Genomic DNA, 25,937 nt, shown 5'->3' with positions numbered 1-25,937 from the left:
TTTTCTAAGAGCTCATTGCCGCGATTAGCTGTTTTCAGATGTTGGAAGAAATGACGCTGACTAAGAACTTTCATCGAAAATGCTGTCTTATTCTTTTGAAATGTAGCAAAATAACCACAATGACACCACTTTAGTAGATCTACATTGAACCCGTACGAAGCCGGGATGGGTCGTTAGTATCTAGTAATCCAGGTAGGGATATACCGCAATGCGTGATCGGTTCAGTGACCATGTTGCGGGCAGGCGCGGAGACGATGCGACGGATGCGATCCCAGTATCAGTTGTGATATCCACACGGATGCATTGCGATTACCACTGACGGCGCGATTACAATTGCGTCTAGAAAAGAGCTGATAACTTTCAAACGGATGAACTAATTTTCTTCGATTATAGCTAAGAACACTCTCGATCAAGCCACCTTTCAAACAAAAAAAACTAAATTAAAATCGGTTCATAAGTTTAGGAGCTACGATGCCACAGACAGATACACAGATACACACGTCAAACTTATAACACCCCTCTTTTTGGGTCGGGGGTTAAAAAGTAGGTACCTACCTATACAGTCTGGCATTGCAAACATTAACAAGCCAATAAGCAGCTGTCGTAAATTGTCATGATATCAATTTACAACTGTCGTCTTCACTTACCGCGCGACCCGACTGTCGCTATACAATTGCTCGCGATTTATTGCATTTGTTATTGCAATTACTTGACAATTGTGCGGCCACTTACAGCTTACTAAAGAACTACTTTACTTCACTTACGCTACGGTTAACGTTAACCCTTGACCACCAAAGCAAAGTGGGTTGCACAAGCCAGTATTCATACCTCCATGATAACGGTTAAAGGTAAAATTCAATCACAAACTTTGAATCGAGCAACCTACCTGTTTTGCTTTTATTGACAGACTAGCTGATGCCCGCGATTTCGCCCGCGTGGATTTATGTTTTTCGAAATCCCGTGGGAATTCTTTGATTTTCCGGAATAAAAAGTAACCTATGTGCTAATCCAGGATATTATCTGTCTCCACTCCAAATTTCAGCCAAATCTGTCTAGTGGTTTTTGCGTGAAGGAGTAACAAACATACACACACACATACACATACACACAAACTTTCGCCTTTATAATATTAGTGTGAAGTGTGATAGATGATACGAAACGTGCTAAAATTGAAGAGAAGATAGAGCTATCTGCAAATGAGACCCAATTGCGGTAATTTAAAGTTTTCTAAACTACTTTTACCTAAAAAAACAGTCGAAACTAAGTACATATATTATGTACTTACGTAGTTTTGATTGTTTTTGTTCATTGGAAACCACACTTCACACTTAATATTATAAAGGCCAAAGTTTGTGTTTATGTATTTGTGTGTGTGTTGTTACTCTTTGACGCAAAAAACTACTGAATGGATTTGGCTGAAATTTGGAATAAAGATAGGTACAATGTACATAATGTCCTGGGTTAGCACATAGGCTACTTTTTATCCCTGAAAATCAATGAGTTCCCACGGGATTTCGAGAAACCTAAATCCACGCGGACGAAGTCGCGAGCATAGCTGGTTGATGGAATTTTTTTAATTTATTGAAAAAAAAAAATTTTTTTATTCATTTTTAATTTCATTGAAATTTTCTAGACAATTAAGTCGATTAATGTTTCAAATATTTATTTTCCATTTCACAGGCATACAGCTAAAATTAAAACTATGAGTAAGATTAATTCGAGGACATGTCTTCTTAAGAATTTCATTAAAAGGCGCTCGTTCTCACAGCGCGAGGATATGCGAAATTACTAGCTCTCATTTGATATTGGACTGACGTCAACGATCTATTATGTGCTGACGCCTTATGTCCTACTAGCTGATGCCCGCGACTTCGTTCGCGTGGATGTAGGTTTTTTAAAATTCCCGTGGGAACTCTTTGATTTTCCGGGATAAAAAGTAGCCTATGTGCTAATCCAGGGTATAATCTATCTCCATTCTAAATTGCAGCCCAATCCGTCCAGTAGTTTTTGCGTGAAGGAGTAACAAACATACACACACACACACACACATACAAACTTTCACCTTTATAATATTAGTGTGTTGTGATAGGTAGGTACACAATTTATACCTATTTATATGCCTTTGACTCCAAAAGTTGAAAACTAAAACCCGACTACGATCGTCTTAATAAACGCTGAAATATTAGTTAGTATGGACGTTGCCTAGATAGATAATTATTTATTTATTTGAAAATGATGTTTTGGAAAACTCAGATACTTTGGATCGTAGGCGCGGAATAGCTATAACCCAAGAAAATCGGTTTGAATGTTATCAGCTCTTTTCTAGTTACTGTAACCTTCACTTGTCGGGGGTGTTACAAATTTTTAATTTACACTTGTTAGGTCCTTACTATACTTAAGTACCTAAATATATTGTGGAGATGACTATATTTTGTAACCTTCAACTCACAACCTTTTAATTAAGATACCTACTAACAAAACCACAAACCCTCGGAAGTTTTTTATTTATTCCCTTGTCGTCGTCATTTCCTTTTAAATATTTAACCCGTAACGAAACCCAAACTTTTAACTAACTAGAAAAATACGAACCTATAAATCTAAAACCTCACAATTGGTACCTCTATATAGATTGCTCGCGCTCTCTATTTTAGGGTTCTGTACCTGTAATGGAAAAACGGAACCCTTATAGGATCACTTCGTTGTCTGTCTGTCTGTCTGTCTGTCTGTCTGTCTGTCTGTCGGTCTGTCCGTCTGTCTGTCTGTCCGTCTGTCTGTCCGTCTGTCTGTCTGTCTGTCCGTCTGTCAAGAACCCTATAGGGTACTTCGTGTTTACCTAGAATCATGAAATTTAGCAAGTAGGTAGGTCTTATAGCACAAGTACAGGAATAAATCTGAAAATCGCGAATTCGTGGTTACATCATTTGAAAAAAAAATTAAAACGAGTTTAAAATGTGTTTCAATTTTCAAAGTAAGATAACTAAACCAAGTGGGGCATCATATGAAAGGGCTTTACGTATACATTCTAAAACAGATTTTTATCTATTTTTATGCATAATAGTTTTTGATTTATCGTGCAAAATTTTGGAAAAATACCCGAGTACGGAACCCTCAGTGCGCGAGTCTGACTCGCACTTGGCCGGTTTTTTAGGGTTCCGTACCCAAAGGGTGGCAACGGGACTTTACTACTAAACGTCCGCCGTCCGTCCATCCGTCCGTCCGTCCGTATTTGTCCGCGAGCTGTTTTGAACTGTAGTAGAGAGTTAAAATTTTCACAGAATATTTTATTACTATTGCCGCTATAAATACAAATAATAAAAATTTCATAAGGGCCGCCATGATAATTGAAAAAATTTAAAAAGTTTTATTTGTATTATACGATGGTACGGAACCGTTCGTGTGTGTGTCTGATTCTCACTTGACGGATTTTTTTCACCGAAAGCGGCGTCAAAGGCACCTCGTTAATATTCCACAATAGTATAAATGACTGGTTCGATTCTCGCTTCGGCGGTGTAGATTATCTTAAGATTCAGAGAATTTGATTTTTGATACCTACCTACTAGGAAGTTTCATAGTTATACTTAGTCATAGTCAGCAGGAACGTGTGGCCTAGTTGTGAAGGCATATCAATCGATTGCGATTGTTAATCAACGTTGACTTAAGTTGGTAACTGGATGGGTGAGAGACTTTGGAGGTCCAAATTTGGACCTTTTCGGTTCCCCCGTGCCTCGGAGAGCACGTTAAGCCTTTGGCTCCGGTTATATCACTAACATCTTATAAAATTCAAAATTCAAAACCACCAAAATTTTTCGAACAAAATTGTACCCAAATAGGTACTACACATATAAAAAATAAGTATTCGGATACAACTAATTATTAAGGTATTAGATAGAATAAGATTAGATAGAGTTAGATAAAATAACAATCATAAAAGATACATGATACGAAATATTACATTTTCGGAAAGTACACGTAAGTGTTTAAAATTTAAAACCTATTCACCATAGGTCAATGAAACAAAAAATAGTACCAAATATGCACCTTAAAATCATCAATCCAACCAAAAATTTCAATATATTTTTACCAAAACGTCAATAGATTTTTTTTTGTTTTCTTTTGAACCAGCGTCAAAGCCACCTCCTTATTATTCCCCAATAATGACTGGTTCGGTTCCCGCCTCGATTATCTAAGATTCAGAGAACTTTCGGGATTATGAACGGCCTCTTTGTTAAATGTTGATTCTGGATCAGATTGGGAACACCTGGCGTTGAACTTTTTTTTCGTTTAACTACAACCTTTTTCTCTCACTAGGGTTGTGTTATGTACTTGTGCTGTATTTTATCGATGAAAATAACTGAGATGCGTTAGTTACGTAAGCGGCAGATAGAAGGATATTTCGAAGATTAAGTTTTTTACTTTTTAACCCCCGACCCAAAAGAGGGGTGTTATAAGTTTGACGTGTGTATCTGTGTATCTGTCTGTGGCATCGTAGCTCCTATTTTAATGAACCGATTTTAATTTAGTTCTTTTTGTTTGAAAGGTGGCTTGATCGGGAGTGTTCTTAGCTATAATCCAAGAAAATCGGTTCAGCCGTTTGAAAGATATCAGCTCTTTTCTAGTTACTGTAACCTTCACTTGTCGGGGTGTTATAAATTTTTAATTTACACTTGTATTCTAAGATACTTACATATTAGCCTAACCTAACAATTGTAAGTTATCAAATTAATCGTAATATAATATCGTTAACTAGCTATCAACTATGGAAATTTATGTTCTAGTTCAATGAATATTTAATTAAATTTAGCAAATACGGCTAATAACAAGTTGGTGCTCATAACTTTTTGGAACCACTTCAGCTTGAGTACACTCTATCTATAGTTATTTCTTATTAGCAATAAATCTGCCTAAATAACTGATCAATTAAGCTTTAATTAGATCCTAAGTTAATCTATGGTTAAAATTAATATTACTATGCTATAAAATAGAGGATATCGACTTTACGACAATAATTCTACAGAATAGAATCCTAAATAGGACTTCGTCTGTGTTGGTGTTAGCTGGCGGTCGTGCTCTGCCTTAGAGTGTTTTTTTTTGTTAAAACTGACTGGAAAGCGCTCTAAGGGGGTGCCGTGCGTATGTCGGCGAGCGCCGGCACAGACGGGGTCCACACTTGTATAGTTTAACTAACTTGTTACAAATAACTACAAACTTGACATTGGCTAATCTTTGTAAAGCCAGACGAGAGAGGAAAAAAAAATCCTAAATAATATGTCAGATAAAATTATTATTAGTATGTTAAGTAGTAGTTAGTTCAATTCTTTTAAATTCGTGTAGGTGATTATTAGCAAATTTTTGCATTACGTATTTACAAGGCGACAATGTTATTAATATGTGTGTTATGTACTTATATTTGCTGCAATATTTATTTTTTAATATACCTAATTGTAATTAGAGAATTCTGAGATAAAATGTATAGCAGCATTATTATGATGTTCAATTAAATATCATCAAATTCATTTAAACCCATCAGCTGGCCCACTACTGAGTATCACACACGAGTCTCCTCAGAATATGAATGGTTTAGGCCACAGTCCACAACGCTGGCCACGTGCTGATTGGCAGACTTCACACCCTTTGAGACTATTGAAGACACTCAGGCGTGAAGTTTTCTCATTTTTTCCTCCACCGTTAAAGCCTTTAAAAAGCACCTTACTTTGAAAGTTTAAAGGTGCGTGCCCGGGATCAAACGTCGGACTCTTAGAATGGGTGGCCGAAACCTTAACCACTAGGCTTTCACCGCTTGATGGCCATACTAAAAAGAATACCCGACTGAGTTTATTGTGGGCTCTTCTCAGACCTGGGTGCGTTTGGAACCCTCGTAGCTTTAGTTTTAAGTTTACGTAATTAATTATCACCACTATATCATCTTACTTTAACAATTCTGACTATCAGAACTCGTACGATAGTATCTTCTTTGAATAAATTATTTTGATTTTTGATAAATATCGATATCGATACAAAAATCCTTATCAACGCGCATCACTAACCTGAGTAATCGATTAGGACCGTCCGGTCGATCGTAAACTTGTACAATGGCATTCCTAACCAATCCTCGGGGCTTTTTGTGAAACTGCAAAATTTTTATAATAATCCTGCCTTCACAATGAAAATATTGTATTGATTTGGATGTTAGCCAACATAACTTCGAATTTTATTCGAATAAATGGAATCGCGACCACAATAGCTTTACCTGGTTTGAATAGGTGACGAACGACAAGGCGGTATCCACAACGTTTTTTTTTAAAGAATATTAGCCATGTTAATCATGACTAATATTCCACTTTCCCCTCCAATTAAGCGTAAAGCTTGTGCCAGGAGTGGGTACGACAATTGTGCAACGGATGGAGTTTGAACCGCCGACCTTTCGGAATTCATTCCGCTCCTCAACCGTTGAGCTATCAAGGCTCTACGACTTTGCAAATACATATTCATAGGTCACCCGACTGCGCCGAAGCCCAAAAGGAGGGTTACGTGTTTGAACCTGTATAAGATAAGATAAATTTTATTTGGCTCAGAAACAAATGTAACATAAACGTAACAAAACACAATTAGTTATAATAATAAACATTACTGCATGTGCACCTGTTTCCTGTACTAGTAAAAACTGTGTCTCGGAAAACAGGGCTTCCAAAACGGAGAATACAAAACAAAGTAAAGCACAAAGTAGTATAGTGTATGTATGTACATGTACGCTCGTAACTACTCAACAGCTCAACCGATTTTGATGAATGATTCTTCGTGATGGCGGGAGTGTCACTGGTTCCATAAATTTCTTGAAAATCAAAATGGCGGATTTGTGCGAGCTGAAAAACCTCGAGGAACTAGACATTATGTGCTATAATACAGTTCCGATGTTTTCACTTGTAACTTAATTTCAATTCAAATGATAAAAGAGAGTGGATTTGACCTGCAGCTCGCTCCAGCAAAGCGTGGGACTTCAATTACTTTCATACATGGCATAATAATTATTATTGTACATCAAATCTTTGAAAAGAGCAACCGCCGAGTTTCTTGCTGGTTTTTCTCGGTAGGAAAGGCATTCCGAATCAGTGGTTGATGCTTTTGAGGATTCAAAAGTACTTGTAAAAGTCTAATTGAATGAAAATATTTTAAATTTTGAATATTTGACCTTTAAGATCCATTTAGCTATTAAGACTTCTCTAATTAAACTAAATAGGTTAAAATACTAAGTAGTTACAAAAGTAAAAAAACTCAAGTACAAATTATTACCCAATAAATTTATTATAATACCGCTATTAAGTATATTTTATTTCAAACTACAAAATCTAATCTAAACCAGCAAAGAATAAATTTAATTCTTACATTACACCCGGAATTTCAAAAGCTTATTTGAAAACAGGCGTTAAAATTTGCCCTACAGTAAACCTCTATTGTAAAGAAATTTCATTAAAAATTCAAAGTAATTTTTTTCTCTACCGTATACAAAGAAGGTGTTTTAAATGAATTTTGAATAATACGCAAGCGTTGAAAATCAAAAATCAAAATAATGTACAACTTGGCTTTAAGTATGTATTGAAATAAGTTTATAGGGTCACTAAGAAAGGTCCTTTGAAAATACCTCCCAGGTATTTACGGTTATAGGTAACCTTACTTAAGAACTACGTTACCGTAGGGCTACGGCTTTGTAACATAAGCGGTTCGTGGGGAAAAGCGATTTAGTCCTCAGACTAACCTAACGGTGTAGCGATAGGTTTAAGTGTTTATTTAAGGCCCCTGTCCATTGTTATACAAGCGACTGCGTGTGCACAAGCGATTTAGTTAGCAAACCTAGAATTCCGTGCGGAGAAACAGCAGAAACTGTTTTAAGGTCCCTGCCCATTAAAGTGAAGCAGAGCAGTGCAGAGTGGAGAAGTGTTAAGCTGACCAATCACATTTTTCGATATTAATTACAACGTCATCTGGGTATATTGTAATTGGTCTGCTTAACACTTCTCCGCTTAGCTTTGCTTCATTGGACCCGCATCCTTCACAATGTTCTCCTGACTAATTTACGGCCACTCCAGCCGATATCAAGAGAGACTAGCTAGACGGAAATTCGACACAACCGGAGACAGATCAAAAAGCTTAAAGGGCTTTGCGAAGCACGGGGGTGTTCGAAAGTCTGGGCTGCCTTTGAAAATTTTTCGAAATCCAATAGCTGTTATGGTCTCACCCAGGACTCGAATCCGGGACCTCATGCTCAGCATTCGAATAAGCTGGCCATTAGAGCAATAAGACAAATCGCTATAAGCGGTTGCTTAAGCGGCAAGGCCCTGGCCCGGTGGCAAAGGATCACCTTTAGGATTGGTGCAAAAATTACCTGAAAGCCCTATTAAAGGGTTCTCAATAGCAACACAAAGGCGTTAAAAATCGCCACCATATTATTTAAAAATCGCTCAAAAGACTAATTTCACGCAAATAAGGTATACCTTCACTTCACAGGTATACTTTAAAATATAAGGTAAGGCTTCACACAGAAGACGACCAATTTCTGTGAGTGGTGAATGGATGACTAATAAATGACGAATTTCGTCAGTCAAGAGCGTTGGCGTATTTTGCACCGGCTTAAAAAATAAAAAATGTAAATACTATGTAAATCCACGCAGACGAAGTCGCGGGTATCAGCTAGTTTTTAATCCATACTAATACATAGTATAAATGCGAAAGCGTGTCTGTCTGTCTGCCACTTTTTAACGGCCAAACAGTGTAACCGATTCTGACGAAAGGTACAGAGTTAGCTTATATCCCGGGGACGGACATAGGCTACTTTTTATCCCGGAAAATCAAAGAGTTCTCGCGGGATTCCTAAAGACCCATCCACTTAACCGATTTGTATGAAATTTTGTACAGAAGTAGCTTGCGTCCCTGTAATCGAAATAGGCACTTTTTATCCCGGAAAATCAAACAGTTCCCACGGGATCTATAAAAATCTAAATCCACGCGGACGAAGTCGCGGGCATTCTCTAAAAAGTAAATAAATGGCTTTACTTTTTGGAGTTAGTCGATTTTAAAAAAAGGACGGCAAAAAGCAAGTAGGTTGCAGCAACCTATGTAGGTTTGAGGTCTATTAATAAAAGCGTGTAATTTTCGTGGCGCATTTACGCGCAAGCGTTGAAAATTGCCGTGGGGTGGGGTTCGATTGTGTTCAGAAATTACTTTCAAAAAAGCCGGAGGTCTTTTGAAACTAAGAACATTGCTATCATAGAGTGAAGTTTTGAGATGGGCCAGTGGTAAACTCGAAAGAGGGATAAATTTTCTGCTAAGGCGTGCTAATTAAAAAAAAAAAACTAAATTTTGGGGAAAGTATTTTTGGTACTTAAATATATTATCTATACTAATATTATAAAGAGGAAACCTTTGTATTTTTGTATTTTTGTATGTTTGTATTGAATAGGCTCAAAAACTACTGGACCGATTTCAAAATTTCTTTTACCATTACTTAGAGGGATTCTTCCGAATCCGTATAAGCTATATTTTATCCCGGAACACCCGTGCGAAGCCGGGGCGGGTCGCTAGTATACAATATAGGCACTAACTTTTCGAAGTTATAAGCGTTTTATGCGTTTAAATATCACGTGCTATAACGGTGAAAGAAAACATCGTGAAGAAACCTGCATGCCTGAGAGTTCTCCAAAGGCATGCAAATCATTAGTTCCAAACAACACGTTCCATGGAACATTAGTTCCAAAGGTGTATGGAGTCTTGGCCAGCTTAGCAAACTCTGTACCAAATTTCTTCAGAATCGGTTAAACTGTTGGGCCGTGAAAAGGTAGCAGACAGACAGACAGGCACACTTTCGCATTTATAATATTAGTATGGATTATTTGCATTTTTAGAATTTATTGCACACACAATCATATACATATACAGAACACACAGAAGAAACTACACATGAGGGTGCAAAGGCGGCTTTATTGCTAAAGCAGTCTCTCACAAGCAACCTAATGGCCCATCTCAAAATATCACCCCTGTGGTACCTACTTGAAGCGGCGAAGTAATGTAGGCATAGCGTGTCGCCTGCCTGTAGTGGCTAAGATTTTATCGGCTTTTTATAATCAATTTCGGTTTAACGGCGTGTCTAAAGGGTTGGCGATAGGGTTGGCACACGTAGGTTTTAACAACTATTGATATCAATTTCAATCCCAATTTTCAATCAATTTATTGCAATTCCATAAATACATTCCTTAAATATAACATTTGAAGTAAATACTATGATTATACAAGATAGTATTATTATGGATACCCGGTTTTGAGTGTCGCAATTAGATCTGTGCAGCAGACCGTAGTTAGACCCATATTTTATTTATTTTTATTGGAATCGTTGAGAAAATGATTTATATCATAGTAGCACTTTTCTAATAAAAAGTTTTTTAATATTTTGTTAAATTCATTTTCGTTGTCTGTTACGAATTTTGTCTGTCAGCAAATTATCTATAGCGTACCTATGGTGCATGGCATTATGCTGAAATATACACAGTACATCTCTTCGGGATGGTGTTACAGATGAAAATGTTAAATTTACTATGGACATCAACAACGAACGAATATGTTTTCTTTCTTTTTTTTGGCTTTCTTTCTTTTCTTCTTTCTTTCTTGCTTACTTACTTTCTTTTTCTGACAAAATTGTTTGCAAGAAAAAGATCATAATTAAAGCAATTTTTGAATTACATCTTTCTATTGCGCTATGTAATCTTCTGAAATATTCTAAAAATCTCTAAAAAAAACTCCGAAAAAAGCTGGCAACCCTAGGTGCTGTGGTTCAAGGAAAAAGGGTAGGCCTTTGAACGTATAAAACAATATTAATTTATACTTAAGTAGGTACTTTTGCTTTTTGAAAACGTGACGCTCAAGGGTTGGTACACACCGCGTGTTAAAATTGAAAGTGAAGTGTTGGAATATTTAAAAATCAATCGAAAAACTAATGTTTTTATAGGGTTTTACTTAGGGTAACTTTATGTATATATTTTTTATTATAAATGTATGTTATCTAATTAATATTAACCATCACACACAAAGGCGAAAGTTTGTATGTTTGTGTGTGTGTTAGTTACTCTTTCACGCAAAAACTATTAGACGGATTTGGCTGTGGAATGGAGATATTCCTTGGACTAACCTATAGGCTACTTAAATCCGGTAAAAATCCATGGTTACCATTTTTAACCCCCGACCCAAAAAGATGGGTGTTATAAGTTTGACGTGTGTATCTGTGTATCTGTCTGTGTCATCGTAGCTCCTAAACTAATGAACCGATTTTAATTTATTTATTTTTTGTTTGAAAGGTGGCTTGGTCGAGAGTGTTTTTAGCTATAATACAAGAAAATCGGTTCAGCCGTTTGAAAGTTATCAGCTCTTATCTAGTTACTGTAACCTTCACTTATCGGGGGTGTTATAAACTTTTAATTTACTCTTGTAAACATATCAACGCGAATCAAGTCGCGGGCATCATTGCAGTTTATAAATTGCAGTTTAATTAAATCGCTGATTAAATTGGAAATCGATAGGTAGGTGTACCTAATTAAAAAACTTCGTTACGTATTAATAAACTACATAATCACACTAATATTATGAAGGAGAAAATTTGTATGTGTGTGTGTGTGTGTGTGGGTGTGTGGTGTGTGTGTGTGTGTGTGTGTGTGTGTGTGTGTGTGTGTGTGTGTGTGTGTGTGTGTGTGTGTTTGTTTGTTTGTTACTCCTTCACGCAAAACTACTGGACGGATTGGGCTGTTTAGAATGGAGATAGATTATACCCCGGATTAGCACATAGGCTACTTTTTTCCCGGAAAATCAAAGAGTTCCCACGGGATTTAGGAAAATCTACATCCACGCGGGCGAAGTCGCGGGCATCGGCTAGTATCAAATAAAACGAAATAATAGAATTTTGAATCGAAACTTTGACAAGGCGAGCATAAGTAGGTAAGTATAAACAATTTAACTAGATAATGCAAACATCGACCCAGTAAATTACACTTTTACGGGCATTACGGGCAACTTTAAACCCGTATAAATGTAAATACAGTGATAAAAACTATCAAGTAACCCCGGGGCATGAGATTTGTTTGGAACATTTCTAAGCAATGAAGTTATTTTAAAGCGATAAAACCCAGGTGCGGTCATTTTATTGGAGAATTAGAATACAAATGATGGAACACGACCTCCCAATAATCCCGGTCTACACACACGCCACGACAAGCTGCGAACGCCGCGAAACAATACCGTGTATGGTTTCGTGGCTTTCGTTGGCGTTTCATGCCGTTCCATATCCGACGTAGGTTTGTTGACGCTCTATAAACACGCCACGGACGCCGCGAAACAATGGCGTCGATGGTAATGCGTCTTCCGTTCGCATTTCACGCCGTTTCCCCGTCCGATGTCGGATTTGTTGAGCGACTGTCCAACAATTCCATTCTACATAAACACCGTGACAGACCACGAACGCGAAACAATGGCGAGGATGGTTTCGTGGCTTTCGTTGATGTTTCGAGGCGATCCCCGTCGATTATATTATTATGTTGGTCAGTTTTGTTGATAAACAAAATATTTGTTTGAAAGAAGTAGCTTATATCCCGGGGACGGACATAGGCTACTTTTTGTTCCGGAAAATCAAAGAGTTCCCACGGGATTTTCATAAATACCTAAATCCACGCAGACGAAGTCGTAGACACCATCTGGTATAATAGTAATGATTAAGTATAAACAATTTGCTAGCTTTCACAGCTGTGTTAAACGTATTTTCCTTTTGTTACAGCGGCCATAGAGTCGTTCCACGCGCCGACAGGGGGCACCGTGGAGCTGCCCTGTGACGTCACACCGGCGTTACCCGACGACAGAATGGGGCTGGTCATCTGGTACAAGCAGGGCCACGACTCGCCTATATACTCGTAAGTTCATTATCATCAACCGATAGACTCCATCGCTGGACATAGGTACCTTGTAGGGACTTTCACACGAGACCGTCTTGCGCCGCCTGAATCCAGCGGCTCTCTGTAACTCGCCTGATGTCCTCCTGGTCATCTGGTACAAGCAGGGCCACGACTCGCCTATATACTCGTAAGTTCATTATCATCAACCGATAGACTATCGCTGGACATAGGTACCTTGTAGGGACTTTCACACGAGACCGTCTTGCGCCGCCTGAATCCAGCGGCTCCCTGTAACTCGGCTGATGTCCTCCGTCCAAGTGGGGGTCTTCCAACGCTGCGCTTTCCGGTATGAGGTCGCCATTCCAGCACCTTGGGACCCCAACGCCTACCATTTTTTCGAACTATGTACCCTGCCCATTGCCACTTCAGCTTCGCCACTTGCTGAGCTATGTATGTCAGTTACTCTAGTTCTCCTATGGATCTCTTTATTTCTTTTCATCACGTAGAGTAACTCCAAGCATAGCTCTCTCAAGATTTAAGATTAAAGATTCTTTATTTGCAGTCACATTTTTAGGGTTCCGTACCTCAAAAGGAAATCACTATTGTAGGATCACTTTGTTGTCTGTCTGTCTCTCTGTCTTTCCGTTTACTATGAGATGTCACATCACACTTCACACTAATATTATAAAGGCGAAAGTTTGTATGTGTGTGTGAGTGTGTATGTTTGTTACTCCTAGCTAGTTATTACATACTAGCCGATGCCCGCGACTTCGCCCGCGTGGATTTAGGTCTTTCGAAATCCCGTGGGAACTCTTTGATTTTCCGGGGTAAAAAGTAGCCTATGTGCTAATCCAAGATATTATCTATCTCCATTCCAAATTTCAGCCCAATCCGTCCAGTAGTTTTTGCGTGAAGGAGTAACAAACATACACACACACACACTCACACACACATACAAACTTTCGCCTTTATAATATTAGTGTGATTGTCCAGTAGAAATGTTTCACCTTGACATAATCAGGCATGCAAAATCAGTACAAGTATCAATATTTCACCTATTCTTTAAATTTCAAAATTCATCTATTGTACAGAAGCACCATTAGCCACTCATTATTCCCCATCGCTCAAAGTATAGTGTAACATAATATTTTAGATGTGATTTCTTTGGGATATCATAACCAAATCTCACGATCACGGATGCGTCTTATTAAGGCCTGATTGAGATGCCTTGACTGACACCCCGGTATGTGGGGATTAAACCCGAATACAAACGTATGGGGAGTGAGCCGCTATTGTAAGGGTTAGAGTGCACTGGTATTATTTAAAAGAGTAAAAGAAAGGGCGTATAAAAAACCGGTCAAGTGCGAGTCGTGTGGGAACACGAAGGGTTCAGTTCCTAGGCGTCATACAAGAAATAACACTTTTTTTCTCTTTGAACTCTTTGATTTTCCGGGATAAAAAGTAGCCTATGTGCTAATCCAGGGTATAATCTATCTCCATTCTTAATTTCAGCCCAATCCGTCCAGCAGTTTTCGCGTGAAGGAGTAACAAACATACACACACACATACTTTCGCCTTTACAATATTAGTGTGACTAGATGATGCCCACGACTTCGTCCGCGTGGATACAGGTTTTTATAAATCCTGTGGGAACTCTTTGCTTTTCCGGGATAAAAAGTTGCCTATGCAATATTCCGAGGTGCAAGCTACCTCTTCACTCATGTAAATCGGTTAAACTAATAGGCCTTTGAGAATCCCGTGGGAATGCTTTGATTTTCCGGAATAAAAAATAACCATTAAAATCGGTTAAGCTGTTGGACCGGAAAAACTGGCAGACAGACAGACGCACTTTCGCATTTATAATATTAGTATGGATAACAAACGAGAACAGCTTGGTAAATAATTTATTACAAAAAATACAACAATCGGATTAAACTTAATCAATTGATTGAGGTCACGTCATCAAAATATCCAATTTGAATACATTTTGCTTCAACAAAAGATTAGGAATTTACCACTTAATCACAACAACACAAAACTATTTCATCAAAGCCGATTTATTGACTACATAAAAATGTGTTGTAGATTGTATCCCAAGATCCATGTTAATTTATATATAATCACAATACTGTGTGTCCTAATCTTAACTTTGAAATATGTCTATTGGTTCCTTTGTAAACGCCGACCGTTGACAGCACCACAGGGCTCTCTCCGTCACTCGTTTCATACAATCGTAGTTCCAATTTCATTTAAATATGAAGCAACCAAAGTCCATGAAATTTTGCAGACATATTCTATAAACTAATATCTATGTCTGTGGTTTTCCAGATTTCTGTTAAAATATTCGGTTTCAAAGTTACGCGGTCTTAAAAAGTTACATACAAATCTTTGAGCCCCTGTAATTTTAAAACTACATATTTTTAGAAAAATCTAAAACACCACAGACACAGATATTAGTTTCTAGAATATGTCTGCAAAATATCATGGACTTTGGTTGCTTAATATTCAAATTAAATTGGAACTACGTTTGTATGAAGCGAGTGACGGAGAGAGCCCTGTTAAATCTCATCTATCGAAAGTTTTGTATAGCTTATTATGCGAACATCATTATAGTATGGGTAAATAATGTATGAGAAATATATACCTATGCAAATTATATTTGAAAAATAAATAACTGTTCGATTTTTGGTCCTATTCAAAATATTATGTAATAAAATAAATGTTACATGCTAGTTATACATATAATAATTATTATCAATTTTCAAAGTAAGATAACTATACCGAGTGAGGTATCCATAATATGAAAAGGCTTTCATTCAAATTCTAAAACAGATTTTTATTTATTTTCATGCATAATTGTTTTTGATATATCGTGCAAAATGTCGAAAAAAATACCTGAGTAAGTAACCCTCGGTGCGCGAATCAGACTCGCACTTGGCCGTTTTTTTTTATAAATTCAGATACAAGTTAGCCCTTGGATGCGGTCTCACCTGGTGGTAAGTGATGATGCAGTCTAAGATTGAAGCGGGCTAACCTGGTAAATTTCTTTTTATTCAGATACCAAGTTAGCCCTTGACTGCAATCTCACCTGGTGGTAAGTGACGATGCTGTCTAAGATGGAAGCGGACCAACTTGAAGGGGTATGGTAGTTTTCATTAAAGTCATAGTCCTTTGGTTTCTACACGGCATCGTACCGGAATGCTAAATCGCTTGGCACGGCTTTGCCGGTAGGGTGGTAACTAGCCACGGCCGAAGCCTTCCATCAGACAAAAAATATGGTAGCTTAATAGGACTGTAAAAAGCTTCGATATACGAAATTCATTCATTCATTTGTGTCCAGGTTCGATACAAGAGAAGGCGTGACGTCACACTGGTCAGATCTTTCAACGCTGGGCTCCCGAGCGACCTTCCGAAGCACCACAGCACCAGCAGTACTACTACTTACTAAACTAAGGTAAAGATATGCCTAAAGGCCGATTCACACCAATTGCGTATGCAGCACGTACACGTGACACGTGCGTAGTGACGCGCGTGAATCCGTAGACATAACTGCTCGCATTACGTCTACGCGAAGCCACGCAAGCGGTATGCAATGTTTCATACAATTCCATACATTACAACGCAATGGTACGCGCTACGTCTACTCTTTCGCAACGCTTACGCAGCCTGTGTGAACGAGCTATTAGAGTGCTTAAGTGTCTACCAGTCTCTACAGGATATCTTTCGGAGAGTATGCCCAAAAACTTTTTGACCTCGTCCTCCCTTTACTTTTTAACCCCCGATCCAAAAAGAGGGATGTTATAAGTTTCACGTGTTTATCTGTGTCTGTGGCATCGTAGCGCCTAAATGAAAGAACCGATTTTGATTTAGTTTTTTATTTTTATTTTTTATTCATTAAAGCGCTTGAACACACGCTTGGTAGGTAGGTTTCTACTTGGTTGGTTGCTTGTTAGGAAACACAGATCGCGGAAGAGTATTCCAAACCTTAGATATAGCATGCGTATGAGGAATGATGATGCAAACCGTTTTTGTTTGAAAGGTGGCTTGATTGAAAATGTTCTTAGCTGTAATCCAAGAAAATCTGTCCAGTCGTTTGAAGATTATCAGCTCTTTTCTAGTTTTCTTATTAGAATACTAAGACCGGTTATTAGTAATTATTACTATCGACCAATACATATTAGTATCTAGTCAAATTCTAATAAGGCGACGCTCTGTCATGGTAGTGCGTAATGGTGGTAATGTGTATTTTTCTATTACACGAGCCATTTCAAGCTATTTACGATCTCCTGATAAGACAGAAAGAACCGCTTGCTCAACACAAGTGTCTACTAGTTCTAATGTAAAGTCTTAAAAGTGTTAAATAAAAATTAAATAAAAAAGTTAAAAAACAAATAGAAAAAATGATAAAAACTTTACTATTTAGGTACATAAAACTTAATGGACCACTACATAATATTTTTTTTCTTTTTAGAAATTTTTGTTTCGGGGTTAATTTAATTTTTAGCTTAATTTTCTACTACCGTCTACTATCGTCAAAGATTGCACCCGTACCACGAAATAAAACAAGTATGTTATCTTGTGCTTGTACGTAGCTGAAATTCCACAGACACCTTTCTTCTTAGTGCATACATGCCAATATCTCTCAAACTCTTCCGCAATGTATTTTTGTAAGTTGAACCACAGTGTGAAGATGAACTGGTTTAGATTACCTTTGAAATATAACCGCGGTTCAAAATAACAGCGGTATCACTCCCCCGCGTGTGTTAAATAAATAAACAGACGTCATTTTATATAAGCCGCCATTAAGGTGTGATCACAAGGAATAGACTAAATGCTCGACAAAATAAATATCAAATTAAAAATGTTTTATCAGGGGTGTCCTTGTAGCGCGCGAGTTTGTGACTCATTTTTTTACTTTACACAAACCATTCATTTATTCCATTTATTCACACAAATATTCAAATTACTCAAATGTCAGAATGCTCGAATTGACAACCTATATAATATGAAAATAGCCACTACCATTTAAACTAGATTTTATAATATTAAAGACGAATGCACAACATTTTAGTATCATATTGCTATAAAATTATATCCAAAAGCTCTTACTGAATAATTTCCATAACAAAAATCGGTGCTTACTGCAAAAAAAAAAACCTAAAAAAATCATCAAAGTTTTGGAGACGTGCAAACTGCGTTAAGGCCACAGTTAAACAGACAAACAAAAGTCCATCTGATGTCACTTTATTTAAGCCATTAAGGTGTGTGCACAAAAGCTCGACGAAACATCAATGTTATCGAATTTCGCAAACAGTCAATTTGTTTGATCAGTCGCCCTTGTTGTTTTAACTTGACAGTTTGTTTGTCAAGTTAACAGGAAAAAGTGTTTGCCATAAGATCGAAAGAAGCCGATACTCGTTATTAAATTTTGCAAATCTTTTACACAATTTTTTCAAAAAATCCGAGACATGATCGCTTACTATGGGCCTCCTAAGAAAGGTCAGAGTCACTCAGCGAGTGATAGAGAGATCTATGCCTGCAGTTATACGTGATAAAATCAGAAATGAGTGAGTGAAATGCAACCTCTACTCGCCGATGACGTTGGCTGGGTGGCAGACAAATATTAAAAAAAATTACACAGCTGCCAGGTGGAAGAAACAAATCAAATTTGGAACGATTCGAAAATCCAGCAGCTCTCGTGGACCTCCGAAAGCCTCGTTCTCACTGAGACTCTCAACCACTGTCGAGTGACGTGCTCCAGAAGTTTCATTACGTTTTGCACTAGAACGGGGCGACATGACGTGCGTAATTTTTTTTTTTTTGAAAATTTTATTGCACACACCAACATATTCCAAAAAACAAGTGGAAGTTTTGTTCCAAAAATAGGTAAAAATCCAAAGTTAACGTTTCTGGTTACCTCGGAATCTACGTGAAATATTTAAAAGTTAAAACAAAACTACAAAAAAATTATGCAAATATTATGATGAAAAATTATTACGAAAGCAATTCGCTCATGTGAACATGGCCTAAGTAATAAGCTTCATTCAAAATCTTACTTATACGCGTTTTTGTTCGTATTTGTATGGGAACTGGGACGCGAAACATGATACTCCATGAGAATAATACACCGTTGACATTTCATATGTTTTTTCATATTTTTCTTTGTGTTATTTTTCGAAAACAACGGTCCAACTGGGATGTTTGTTTTGTCTGAAATGGATCTTTTAAACCGTTATTTCTCTTGATGGCAAGTGGTGAAATGGTACACGCTTTCCTACACTATTGTAGCGTCGATGGCAGAATTTGTGTCAACTACGATTTCAACTACATCCATACTCCATTATAAATGCGAAAGTATGTCTGTCTGTCTGTCAATCTGTTAGCTTTTCACGGCCCAACAATTTAACCGATTTTGATGAAATTTGGTGTACAGAGTTATCTTACATCCCGGGGACATAGGCTACTTTTCATCCCGGAAAATCAAAAAGTTCCCACTTCCCAGGGAATTCATAAAGACCCATCTGTTTAACCGATTTATATGAAATTTGGTATAGAGGTAGCTTGCGTCCCGGAAATTGACATAGACAACTTTTTGTTCCGGAAAAGCAAAGAGTTCCCACGGGATTTTTAAAAACCTAAATCCACGCAAACGAAGTCGCGGGCATCATCTAGTCTGAATAAATTTGGAAAAGCTGACTCACTGAGTGACTGAATGACTGACTGACTGATCTATCAACGTACAGCTCAAACTACTTGGACAGATCGGGTTGAAATTTGGCATGCAGATACATAGCTGTTATATAGCTCGTTCACACAGGCTGCGTAAGCGTAGACGTAGCGCGTACCATCGCGTTGTAATGTATGAAACATGGTACACCGCTTGCGTAAAGCGTGGACGTATGCGTAACCCGGTGTGTTAGGGGTTTACGCGCGTCACTACGCACGTGTCACGTGTACGCAATTGGTGTGAATCGGTCTTTAATATGACATTTGCTAAGAAAGGATTTTGAAAATTTAACCCTTAAAATTTTTGTAGTTTAATACCTAGTATTTAGTAATAATAATTAAAAAATATAATAGTATTTATGTAGCTTTAATAATAAGTAATAATAGTTATTGTCCTTCAGGCCTGAAGACAGCGGGCAGTACAGATGTCGGGTGGACTTCATCAGGTCACCCACCAAGAACACAAGGCTAAACCTCACAGTATTAAGTAAGTATCAATCAATTATTATTTTTTGAATACAAATTATTATTAAAATTCCGTCAAACTGTACAGCAGTTTATTGACAGGTACATGCTCTTATTGTTAATCTACTCCAAAAATTCAAACAAGCTGGCAGGTCACCTGATATTAAGAGATTATGGCCCAAGAACATTTGAACCGCCAATGCGTTGCCAGCTTTTCAGGGATTTATGGATCCACCTCTTGAATAATAATATTAAAATCTAGTAGGAACACCGCGGAAAGGTTTACCAAGTCGATTTATCAAGTCATGATAAAACGGTATAAAATGTATTTATTTGAAGTAAAAAGCCATTAAAAAAATTACAGTATCAATAAATAATAAAATAAGCTATCAATTCGGGGTATATCAATATTGGACAAGGAAATGGAATCGTTTATCTGAGGGATATATTTAATTTCATCTCGGAGCAAGAATCCATTTCGGAGAGCCAATTGGGTGTCCTAATTGATTCCAGAGATATTGTTACGTCTACAAATTGCTTTTGCTAAGACAGGACCCATCAAAGAAAAAATAGGTCAAAGTACGTGCCTACGGGCCGTTCCGCATACCATCATACAAGAAATTTCATTTTTTAATTTTCATAGTGGTTATTTTGAGATTCTTAGTGTTTTAGGGTTTCGTACCTCAAAAGGAACAATGGAACCCTTGTAGGATCATTTTGTTGTATGTCTGTCGTGTTTGTCAAGAAAAGCTATAGGGTACTTCCCGTTGACCTGGAATCATGAAATCTGGCAGGTAGGTAGGTCTTTATAGCACAAATAAAAGAAAAAAATCCGAAAACAGTGAATTTATAGTTACATCACAAAAATAAATTTAAAATGTGTTCATGAACAAATAATTAGTTTTTTCAACTTTCAAAGTGAGGTTACTATACCAAGTGGGGTATCATATGAAAGGGTTTTACCTGTACATTCTAAAACAGATTTTTATTTATTTTTATACATAAGTTTTTGATTTATCGTGGAAAACGTAGAATAAATACCCGAGTACGGAACCCTCGGTGCGCGAGTCGTGACTCGCACTTGGCCGGTTTTATTAGAACACTTTGATATTGGACAAGGGAGAGACGAAATATTCTCCTTGAGGAGTTGCTCCGTGGATTCAGCGTGCAAGCTGTCGTCCAAAAATAGAATTTAAATAACATATCTCTTGGAGGAACTTTTAAAAACTTTCGATGTCACCCACGCGAGTTACTTTGAGAAAGTTATTAGAACCTCGAAATGTAAACACACAGTTATGAAACAATTTCTTAATTGACAGACAAACAGCCTAAACACTAAAGTTAGTTTAAATTAAATTGCTAACTTTCAAATTAAATTTTAATTTAGATGTGGACGTGGACTGATGTTTGGAAGTTGTTCTTGTGAAAATTATGGATAGTAAAAATGTAAGATTTCTTTACAAAAAAAATGTTTAAAAATTAAGTCAGTTTCGTCATTCCATTAGGATTGGTTTACGTTGAAGCAACAATATTATGCGACAATGCCGCAGGCTACAAATGGAAATCAATTTTGCGGCCAAGTACAATGCAACAGTTTTTAGGGTTCTGTCGTGCCTCAAAAGGAAAAAGGAACCCTTATACTATAAGGGTTCCTATAGTGGACTTCGCTGTCTTCTGTCTGTCCGTCTGTCTATCAAGAAACCTATAGGGTATACATCCCCTTGACTTAAAATCATGAAAGGCAGGTAGGTCTCTTATAGCACAAGTAAGGAAAAAATCCGAAAACCGTGAATTTGTAGTTACATCACAAAAAAAAAAAAAAACGTGACCAAGAACAAAATAATTAGTATTTTTTCAATTTCAAAGTAAGTTAACACCTTCCTTCTGGAAGGATTATGATTTAAGCCTAAAGTATTGGATAAAAAGTCGTTACTCTTTCACAGTACCTCCAGAGCGGCTGATTATCCTGAACCAGGAAGGCGATGAGATCAAAGGAGGAGTTCTTGGACCCTATGATGAAGGAACTGAGGTCAACCTGACTTGTGTGGCTGTTGGAGGTAAGGTTATTTTTATTTAAAAAAAAATGAGTAAGCGCGCTACATCTTTGGCTGCATCATTACTTGCTAACAGGTTGGATTACAGCCAAGCGCTAGTCTATATATTTAAAAAAAAAGATGTTTTTCAAATCATAATTTTTATTTTCATTATCATTTTCACATATTATCTGTGCTCAGTAGTGCGCCGGCAATGGGTTGATGATGATGATGACACCATATCTGTAAAATATTATAATCGTGAATCGAATCAAAATGGAATTTCTTCGACCGTTTTAAAAAAAAGACCAAGGAGTCCCATTTTCCATTTCAGCTCTCAACGGACCAATATGCCAGAGAGGCCCTACAAACCCCGAAAAGAGGCTGTGAATTGTGAATTGGCCTTTTTTCTAAAACAACCAAACAAAAGTACGACTTTGATAGGGGTTGAAAACGAGCAGACAATGCCTGAGTTCAATTCATTCGGGGTAATTGTTCAGTTAGGGGCGGGGAAAACCGGTGGGGGAGCCTTGTCAAGCACACTTCGGGTTTGAATTGTTTCCCAATTAACCGGGGATGCGGCGGGTTCTAAATGTGGGTTAAATGGTGCGAGGGGTAAAAAGGTCTGTAGGTACCTGAACAGCTGATGAAGGCTAATATTTGTTGTGTTTATTTGTTGGTTTGTCCTTCAATCACGAAGCAATGGATCGACGTGATTAATGGCGTGATAAGTATAGTTAAAACTTGCAGAGTTACATAGGCTACAAATGCCCAAAGTCGGTCACCCATCCAGTTACCTGTTTAAGTCAATGTTGCTTAACCCGAGCAATCCATTGAGATTATTATCATCATCATGATCAACTCATTGTCGGCTCACTACAGAGAACGGGTCTCATCTCAGAATGAGAAGGGGTTTGGCCAAGTGCATATTGACAGACTTCACACATCTTTGAGAACATCAATTGATATTTAATCTATACATATAATAAAATTGTAGAAAAGTGGTGTTTGTACAATGGAAATATATAAAAAAAGTAGCAGGGGTTGTTATTATATCGATGCCGAACCCGAAATTGTAATTAATTTTTTTTTGTCTGTTTGTCTGTGTGTTTGTGCACGCTAATATCAGAAACGGCTTATTCGATTTAGATACGGTTTTCACTAATATATTGTAGTAAGCTTCACTTAACATTTAGTGTTTATTTCATGTCAATCGGTTCATAAAAAAGTTATGTCAATTTAAAGAATCACGGTGAACAATTTTAACGTACAGAGTACGTACTACACGCCTCGCGCCTGAGCGTCCGTGGCTATATAAAGCGCGCTGAGAGCCATTCCACGCGAACGAAGTCGCGGGCACAGCTAGTTACTTAAAATGCACATAACTCCGAAAAGTTAGAGGTGCGTGCCCGGGATCGAACCCCCGACCTCCGATTAAGAGGCGGATGTCTTTAACAACTAGTTTATCACGGCTTATATCGATTGAGATGCCCTGTCGTAAATAGGCCACACATCCCCAATGTTGACGTTCACAACACACTCAAAGCGATTTCCTAGAACATAATTATGAACACGGGTTAATTTGTTTGGAGTAGTTATGGAGTCAGAGCCAGCTAGTGCCAGACCTTTGTTATTTTATAAAAGCTGCAAGTTTCTCTGAGTATTGTCGCCAACACAGGGAGGAACGATCAGCGACTATGAAGTTTGGATCATGGTGGCTTTGGCAGATAAGAGGTAACAAAGGTGTAAATAATCTTACGTCTGCTCCAAACTTTATAGTTGCTTAATAGTTGTTGGGGACAAATGACAATACACAGAGAAACTTTCAACTTTTATAAAATAACGAAGGTATGGCACACTAATATTATAAAGGCGAAAATTTGTGTGTATGTGTGTGTGTTCGTATGTTTGTTACTCCTTCACGCAAAAACTACTTCACGGATTTGCTGTGGAATGGAGGTAGATATTATCCTGGATTAGCACATAGGCTATTTTTATCCCGGAAAATCAAAAAGTTCCCACAGGATTTCGAAAAACCTAAATCCACGCGGGCGAAGTCGCGGGCATCAGCTAGTATAAAATAACGAAGGTCTGGCACTTGCTGGCTCTCTCTCTGTTAGTTAAAACTGAAAAGTTAATTCACAGGTTATTTATAAGTTCATAGCGCCATAAGATTAAAGGAAAGTTCCACCTCACGACGATGCAAGTTAGATTGACTTTAATGCCCTCGCTGCGAGGACTTGGAACTTTTCCTTTGAACTTATTCCCGTCCCCTGGTTCATACGGCACTTACTCGTATGAGTAAGTAATGTGCTTCAAAAAGATTCTAACTCCGCTAACTTGCAATAAACGGTGACCCGATTTTTTGACGGCAAAAAATAACAAGTGTAAATTAAAAATTTATAACACCCCCGACAAGTGAAGGTTACAGTAACTAGAAAAAAGCTGATAACTTTCAAACGGCTGAACCGATTTTCTTGGATGATAGCTAAGAACACTCTCGATCAAGCCACCTTTCAAACAAAAAAAAAAAACTAAATTAAAATCGGTTCATTCGTTTAGGCGCTACGATGCCACAGACAGATACACAGATACACACATACACACGTCAAACTTATAACAGCCCTCTTTTTGGGTCGGGGGTTAAAAATTAAAAATCGCATTATTGAAACAAAAATCTAAATATATATTTTAAGGAAATGGAGACCGACTGACTGACTGTCTGATCTATCAACGCACAGCTCAAACCTTTTGGGTGGATCGGGCTGTTTGGCATGCGAATTTTGAGAATTCAACCCCTAAGGGGATAAAATGGGGGTTTGAAATCTGTGTAGTCCACGCCGACAATGTTGCGGGGATAAGTTCGTTTATGAATATATTGTGAATATAAGCTACCGGTATTATGATATTTGTCGTCATAAAATCGTCTTATCTCAGAGTATCTATGGGTGAGCTGCGTAAAATGTTAAATTTTCTCGATAAGAATATAATATACTTAGTGAAAAGCTCAAAAATTTGTAAAAAAGTCCACGATAGCATACAAGTAGGTATATCTGATCCACCACAATTCATCCTTCTAAAGATGATTACGGCTACCCGTGTAAATCCGGGGCGGGTCACTAGTCCAACTTAAAACTCAGAGGACGTGGATTTGATGTATTTTGAAAGACCCTCTGTTTAATACTCACTGAGAAATAATTTATTTTCGACATAGCCAACATTCTGAGTGTATTTTCATTGTTTTAAATTGGAACCCTCGTCCACTTAATTTAGTCGTTCGTCAAACCCTTGACGGTAAACCTTTTGTTTTAAATACTTCTCAAATGTAATAACTAGTTTATGCCCGCCACTTTGTTCTCGTGGATGTAGATTTTTTAAAATTCCCGTGGGAACTCTTTGATTTTCCGGGATAACAAGTAGCCTATGTGCTAATTCAGGATATTATCTATCTCCATTCCAAATTTCAGCCAAATCCGTCCAGTAGTTTTTGCGTGAAGGAGTAACAAACATACACATTTAAATTTCGCCTTTATAATATTAGTGAGAAGATAGGTTAGGTATAAGTGATGCCTGCGACTTATACGTAGATTATTAAGAACCCATAGGGAATATGGATCCTTTATTTTTTGTGTCTATAAAATAGCCTATATCCGTTTGCGGGATACAAAGCTGTACATAAATTTCATCAAAATCGGTTAAACGGAGAGGTCATCAACAAGTTAAATACAGACAGACATACTTTCGCATTTATAAAATTAATGTAGATTATTAGGCTACAATGTCGACGAATTGTAGC

At 37.5% G+C, this 25,937-nt stretch overlaps 1 protein-coding gene across 1 annotated transcript in view; it reads left to right on the top strand.

Annotated features, from left to right (window-relative positions):
- LOC123877972 overlaps positions 1 to 25,937 on the top strand; it is a 180,409-nt gene that overhangs the window by 117,160 nt on the left and 37,312 nt on the right. The window contains exons 3-6 of the mRNA XM_045924921.1: positions 12,803 to 12,935; positions 16,258 to 16,371; positions 20,045 to 20,130; positions 22,052 to 22,165. Of these exons, the coding sequence (XP_045780877.1) occupies positions 12,803 to 12,935; positions 16,258 to 16,371; positions 20,045 to 20,130; positions 22,052 to 22,165 (447 nt within the window). The remainder of the gene's footprint in view (positions 1 to 12,802; positions 12,936 to 16,257; positions 16,372 to 20,044; positions 20,131 to 22,051; positions 22,166 to 25,937) is intronic.

The sequence above is a fragment of the Maniola jurtina genome, chromosome 25, assembly GCF_905333055.1.
Source record: "Maniola jurtina chromosome 25, ilManJurt1.1, whole genome shotgun sequence".
NCBI classification, from domain to species: domain Eukaryota; kingdom Metazoa; phylum Arthropoda; class Insecta; order Lepidoptera; family Nymphalidae; genus Maniola; species Maniola jurtina.
This window is presented reverse-complemented; position numbering and strand designations above follow the sequence as displayed.